At 42.9% G+C, this 7,291-nt stretch overlaps 1 protein-coding gene across 1 annotated transcript; it reads right to left on the bottom strand.

Annotated features, from left to right (window-relative positions):
• Positions 1-2,436: 2,436 nt before the first annotated feature.
• LOC143435115 (uncharacterized) lies at positions 2,437-7,078 on the bottom strand. Its single transcript, XM_076916335.1, has 2 exons — positions 5,665-7,078; positions 2,437-5,048 (listed from the first exon to the last, which is right to left on the bottom strand). Exon 2 carries the CDS (start codon positions 4,926-4,928, stop codon positions 4,302-4,304), a length of 627 nt encoding a protein of 208 aa, XP_076772450.1. The 5' UTR covers positions 4,929-5,048; positions 5,665-7,078; the 3' UTR covers positions 2,437-4,301.
• Between the last annotated feature and the right edge of the window lie 213 nt (positions 7,079-7,291).

Here is a 7,291-nt window from a genome sequence, read left to right on the forward strand (position 1 = left end):
AGTGGGCCATTGTCACCAAGAACTTGATGTCAGAGCAGTGCTCAGAGCAAGGTGTGCAGCCAACGGGAGGGGGGAGGGGCAGGATCTCACCTCCTCTTTCCTTTCCCTTTTCTTCATGATGATGAGTGTTCCACTGGTGCTTTTAACTTCTGTTTAAGACCCACACTTTGCTTGAATAGATAGAGCCTCAGACCTCTTCCAATAACACTGTAATGTTAGGAGAGAAGTCAAGCCCAGCTCCAGTTCCCTGTCAATCACGGGGATGTGGCCCAGGACAGAGGGTCCAGAGACCAGCAAGGACAGGTAGAATTGGTTCCTTGGATTGGCAGTGAAAATATTTTCTCTATATTCAGAAGCTTCTTTGTTGTTTTGTGCACAGATTGAAATAAAAATAACCATACCATAGTTACCTTTCAAAGCCTGCATAAAATTTAATTCATATGTCTGTCAAGATGAAGACTGAGATCTTTGTTCCTGTTATTTTCACCATTTAATTCTTTAAAAATGTCTGCAGCTTGCGTGGAAGAGTTATTAGGGCCTCCACTTATAAAACACGGGTAGAAGAAAAACAATAAAATAAATTATAAAATAGCAATTGGTCACAGAATCATATAATTCAAAATATTAGCAAATGCTACCTACACACAAACTGATTGAAAATTAGCTTTTTAGGTCTAGGTTTTTTGATTAGAAGAGTTTTTCTAAAGCGTAGAGCAGAGTGTAGACTACAAGACTAAAAGTATCTGTATTCCAGGATCCAGCTTCTGTCTGATACTACTATAAACACTAGTAACATCCTCTCTAAGGAAGTCCCTGGCCTCAGCATTCCTGGGTTTTCTTGATTCTTACAACCAGAATCATGAGCAGTTGAGGTGGGACCAATGTTCAGTGTTATCCATTGAGCACCACACACTTACTGCCTCTGCTCTTTTTGCCCCTAAGTACCAGCCCCCTCTCAGTCTTTGTACTTCTGACCCCTCCCCAATCTAAAAATCCATGTTGAACTTTTGCGGAGAAACATCTAGCTTAAGATTCTAATTCCATATGGCTTTACAAACTGAAACACTGTGAGCATGTAGAAGCACTGCTAAAGAATTTGTAAAAATGTGTTATTCCAGGTGGTGTGTGTGTTTGGTGATGTATAGAAAAGAGTCGGCTGTTCATCTTTATTTTTTTGCTAAAGACATAAGGCCATTATTATGGGGTTTAGCAGTCACAGGAACAATTCAGTTAGGATATCAGTCCTTTCTTGCATTGCATCTGATTCTTGCTCCTCTGATACATTTTTTTTAGACCCTTGTTTCATAGACTCATCAAAAAAATTGGATAAATGTTTTTAAAGGCAGTGGTTCAGCGGAAATGCAATTTCTAGAAATAGGAGTTCAGTACACAATCCAGGAAACTCTTGGCATCTCTTGCTGTGTCCTCAGAGCTGGGCTTCTTGGATTTTCTTGCCTGACCCTCTAACAACTGTAAAGTGAACTGGTCCATGAGAAGGATACACCAGTCCACTGCAGTAATAAAACACTCTCTTGCTTCTCTTATTTGTTACTGGATGAAGACATCTGTTCAACACTGTCATGGAAGTGATAGCTGTGGGTCATTTGGGCATGGGGTGGTAAGAGTACCTTTGCAAAGGGGATTCTGGGACATTTCACATGCACCCTTCTGAAGGTTAGATGCAAAAGATCCTGTGAACCTTCTGTGGTTCAGATTCAGACCTCTCACCTAAGTGTGAGAAGCAAATACTAACCACCAACTCCAAAGTTCTTGCCTGATTCACTGCAGAAGCAAGCAGGACCTCCCTCGTAGTCTGTGTGAATTCTCATATCTTTTCTGTGTAAAGCCAGTAACTTTATAACTCATTAGGTTCCTTAATAAGATGCTGGGATAATTAGCTTATGAATGTTCCAGAGCTCAGTGAGACGTAACACATTTAAAGTTCTGTCCATTTTATTTCCTAATCTTCTGCTTTCTATCAAATTGTTAAAGTCGAAGTCTGTCCAATCAGAGAAATACCAGCACAGTTCCGATAAGAATAGAGTGAAGACTTAATAGTTGCCATTTTCTCTGAACAGAGGGACTCAAATAGGATCATCCTGTCTCTAGAATCTTCTCAGCTGCAGTCTGAGCCATTTCCCTGACATAGGCCTGAAACAGCCACTGCTGAAGATCTGAGTCCCAGAGAAGGGGCCCTGAAGATCCCCAGGGCAGAATGAAGAGGACAGTCACCATGGAACAGGGCCAGCTTTTTCCACTCTCGGTGAAGCTGTATGAAACAATTGTTCAGTGAGTTTATGCAACAGGAAGCGTGGGAGGCAAAAAGCATAATATTTACTTGGATTAGATACCGCACATTTTCAATTTGCCCTCAGAAAAAATTACACTGGAACAGAGAAGAGCTGGAATGATTCCTTTTAATAGATCCAACGGATAACAATTTTTTTTTAAGCCAAAGAGTACAAAAAGGACATTCTTCTGCTTTATTTATTTTTAATTGAAGATGCTATATAAGCATTTGCCAAACTATTCAAGTGAGAGCCGTAATTAGGCACTGCAAGTGGGGAGAGAAAGGCAGTAAGTGCCAACAACCACGCATCTATTTATGGATATTACCCCACATAATGAAAGCAAAACAGTTGTAGCTATGTATTAAATTTAGAGTTTCATTCCCAATACTGTTCCCCATGTGTGAAACAGTTGGCAGGAAGTATCAACATGAGGCCAAGTCCACAATGGTTGGACGGTTAAGAAACTAATGCAAATAATTAAGGATTAAATAAATAAAGGGACTGAATATGAACCAAAAAAGAGGGTGCGGGCTACAAGGCTTTAGAGTACAAAGTGACACAGCTCTGTCCTGAATTATCTTTTTTTATTGCTTTTGAAAATGTTAACCACACAATTGTCAGATAGCTGCTTTGCAGGACAAGCCAGATTTCCCACTTAATATGTACCATATAAAAATAGATGAATTTGAAAATAGTATGTTGAGCAGAGCCCTAGGATTAATGAGTTAAAAATAAATATCACTTTGCAATGTTAAATCCAGTTGTTAAGACATACATCTCTTCACATAGTTGTGGGATGAATGCACACATCCTTGGAGTCCCAAAAGACAGTCTGTGTGTCCATTTAGATTTCCTGGTTGGATGATGGTTATTGAATTAATGTTAGTGCAGCCTGTGGATCAGTTCATTCATTCATAAGAAGCTCAAGACAAGAATTTTATCATCTCAGGAAAGCAAGCACGTTGTACAGGAATAATGTACAGCAAGTTCCCTGCTTCTGTTTGGAGGGACAGAACTTCTACAAGTTAATTGCAATAGCCCTTTAGTGATCATGGAATATGTGTGGGTGTTTACAAAAGTCACTGCAGAAAATTTTATTTTGGTGGCACTAAATTCTTCATGGAGACACCTTGCCAAATCATTGAGACCACACAAGATGCCTATCCTAAATTCACACATAGTCCAGTATGAAGAGTTAGGAGGGGAGTAAGGGACTGCACACAAATTAAATAACATGTCTGAGACATCAAAAGAGGGCTTTGCCCCAGGTGGGATAAAGAGGTAAACTCGAGTTGCCTGTACTTGTGCTCTCAGATGGCCTCAACTCTTGAACAGTTCCTTTGAAAACTAAAATTAATGTCATGAGTGGCCTTGCCTGCTAGTTGAATACAACATATTTTTCTATTTGCCACCCTTACCAAAAAGTCCCATGGAAACCTCCAATCCTTTCTCTCTGATTGTTTCCCCTTTCCTCAATTCATGACTGATGACTACAGAGGGATTTTCCATGCTGAGTCTGAAGTGCAGATTGTTTCAGGCTGTAACAGTAAGTGTCTTCTGCTACTGTGAGAGCCTAGTGAGACCAGGACACTAGCGTACTTAGCTCTAACAAATTTCTTCTCTTGAAGGGAGACGCCCATAAGAGTTCTTTCCCACATCCTTTTAGCTGGGTCATGAGACTCTGAGCACCTCCACCCACCTTGTGTGGAACTTACCCCAATTCCCTGTCATTTTTTTGTGAAACACTGGAAATCAGATCCTCAACCTTGTATATATGGGGCATGTATGTTACCACTGAGCTCATGGCCCCCTAGTGGTGACTGGCTTGATATTAATATTTCTTCTTGGTTGCTTCCCTTCATACCCAGGCCTCTTACCCCAGAATGTGAGTCAAGGAGAGTCCGAGTGTCCCATGCAATCCTTAGAAATTATACCAAAGTGCCCAGAAAGTTTAGCCAGTTGAGGCCTGGTATACTTATGAAGAACGACATGGAGGGATGTGTGCACGGATCATTGTGGCTGAAGGAGAACAGAGGAGGCAGCCATGGAAGCAGTGGCATGGACACAGTGGTCATGAAAGCAGTGACCATGAATGCAGTGGCCATAGACACAGTGGCTGTGGATGTGTGATGCAATGATCATGGATGCAGTGGCTATGGGAGCAGTGGCTGTAGATGCAGTGGCCATGGATGCAGTGGCCGTGGATGCAGTGGCCATAGACGCAGTGGCTGTGGATACAGTGGCCATGGATGCAGTGGCTATGGATGCAGTGGCCGTGGATGTAGTGGCCATAGACGCAGTGGCTGTGGATGCAGTGGCCATGAATGCAGTGGCCATAGATGCAGTGGCTGTGGATGCAGTGGCCGTGGATGCAGTGGCTATGGGAGCAGTGGCTGTAGATGCAGTGGACATGGATGCAGTGGCTGTGAAAGCAGTGGCCATGGATGCAGTGACTATGAATTCAGTGTCCATGGATGCAGTGGCCATAGACGCAGTGGCTGTGGATGCAGTGTCCATGGATGCAGTGGCCATAGACGCAGTGGCTGTGGATGCAGCGGCTGTGGATGCAGTGGCCATAGACGCAGTGGCTGTGGATGCAGTGGCTGTGGATACAGTGACCATGGACATAGGGGCCATAGAAGCAGTGCTGAAAGTTGACTCACTCTGTGTGGACTTGTGCTGAATCTTGCAGGCGAGGATGCTTTGGTCCCGCTTCAGAGACTGGGTCAGTCAGTGCTCATTTGCAGAAGGAGAAATCTGTAAAGCACAAATGTGTAGTGACCATGATGAGACTGTGGAGGAAAAGAAGTCCCTGAGACTGACTGCCCTGTCTGGTCCGTTCCAGGGTCAGGCCCTGGTGCCATAGTCTTAGCCTCCCCATGCAGTTGTTGGAAGCTAATTGGACGTGATATGGCCGGCACATTCAAGCAGGGCACTGTCCCAAGACACATTCTTTTTAAGAGAATTAATACATATCCAGTCAGTGGCCTCCTGAGATTGCTTTCACAGATTCCTGTAGCTTTTCTATCTTTTAAGTAAAATGAATGGCACCCATTTGTAGCACAGACCTATGTCCACACATGCTGTGCTGCGATGCAGGCTTTCAACTGTCTGTTTGCTATTTGCTTTGCTGTGTTTTTCTTGTCAGTTTCTTTGACAAGATTCAGCTTGGGGAAGAGGAAGTGACTAACCCACTGCTCCTGAGAAAACATAAAAGGAGCCTGGATTCCAGCACTCTTCAATGTGTCCTGTTCAACTTTAAAAGATTCTTGGCAGCAAATGTTTGTACAAAGGCCGATAGTTAAATAGAGGGGATTACAAGACTCGTATTATTACACAAGCTTTAAAAAGAAAGAAAGAAGAAGGAACGTACCAAACAGTGTGTCAGTTGAAAGGTTGAAATCCTTCTTGCAAAATATAAAGGCAAATAAATTATTCTCATGAAGTCTTTTGGTCAGCTTTGACAATGGTTAGCATGTGAAAGTAATATATAAATTAGAAGGCTTGGCTGATTCTGTGGTTCTGAATAGTTAATACAGTACTATTTACAGGAAGATGACTCCAAATTTGGCAATGTTTTACAGTATAATTTTGTGAACACTGATATAAATGAATCATGCCAGCAAGGAGGCTGTTACTATTTGAAATGTTGTTGGAGCTGGCCAGGGGCCTCTGTGGTGGACCCTGAATGGGAAGCTTCCTGAAGAGACTGTTGAGAGAATACTTAAGTACTTCACATGCACAGGGAGGTCCAGCGTCCTTTGGTCTTAGTCTGGGGTCTCATCCTGGATTGTATTTCCATGTTTGTGTTTTTATTTTCTCTTGAAGATGGGGATGACCAGACACGGTGGCTCATATTTGTAATCTGAGTACTTGGTAGGCAGAGGCCAGATGAGAAGTTCAAAATTATTCTCATTTATACAGGAGGTTCTAAGCCAGTTTGTGAAACAGGAGACTTTTTCTCAAGAAGAAGGAAAAAAAAGAAAAGCATGGAAAGGTTACTATGTAACATGTACAAATGCAATAACATCCACTTTTAAGTTTTAAAGTCTATTTTTAAGTGTGAAGTCCTGCCTCGCTAGGCATGGTGACTCATGCCTATATGTCAAAGAATTGTGGATGCTGAGGATAAAGGGTTACTATGAACTTGTATATCCTAGGCTACATAATGAGTAACAATGAGACACTGTGGGCCTAGTGGACCAGGCAGAAGACTGATTTCTACAACAGGAGACTTACTGTTTCCTTACCATGTAGAAGAATCTACTAGCTTTTCCTTGTATTGCAAGTATCATGTGGAGAACAGGCTCAGACAGGCTCTGGTCCTACAAACAGATGCCAGTGGGAGATTCTCATTTGGGTCCAATTTCCATCTTGGAATAGCAGGAAAAGTTGGGTTTCATTGTAAAGATGGGATGGAGGCAACTCTAATACACCTCAAACTAAACACTAAACTAAACACTCCTGGGACAGCCTCAGAAAGGTAGGCCATCGAGGGCAGCACTATAGAAGCTGGGTTGGTACCAATGAAGAAAGTTGTGCTGTAAACCCTTCCATGTTGTGTTTTACACCACTAGAACCACTGCTCAAATCAGACACATACACAGCAGAGACTCCATTACAAACTCAAAGACCTGGACCAGAGGGCACAGCAGGTGAGTACTGGGACAAGTCCACTACAAACACTGAACTTTGGAAAGATGTGGGGATCCAGGCCCTTGTAGGGCCAGCTGTGAGTCCTACAAAAGGTGATGAAAGTGAAATGTTAAATAGACAGACTGGTCTGCTTTGTTTTACAGATAAGTGAAGAAGAAAGAAGAAGAAGAAGAAGAAAGAAGAAAGAAGAAGAAGGAAGAAGAAGAAGAAAGAAGAAGAATGAGAAGGAGACGGAGGGGGAGGGGGGGGGGGAGAGGGGGAGGGGGAGGGGGAGGGGGAGGGGGAGAGGGAGGGAGAGGGAGGAGAGGGAAAGGGAGGAGAGGGAGAGGGAGGAGAGGGAGAGG

The sequence above is a fragment of the Arvicanthis niloticus genome, chromosome 19 (genome assembly GCF_011762505.2).
Source record: "Arvicanthis niloticus isolate mArvNil1 chromosome 19, mArvNil1.pat.X, whole genome shotgun sequence".
In the NCBI taxonomy this organism is placed as follows: Eukaryota; Metazoa; Chordata; class Mammalia; order Rodentia; family Muridae; genus Arvicanthis; species Arvicanthis niloticus.

What these genes read in the sequence shown, in the direction of transcription:
- LOC143435115 (XM_076916335.1), bottom strand. Translation starts at nt 4,928, where the DNA reads ATGGCCCCTATGTCCATGGTCACTGTATCCACAGCCACTGCATCCACA.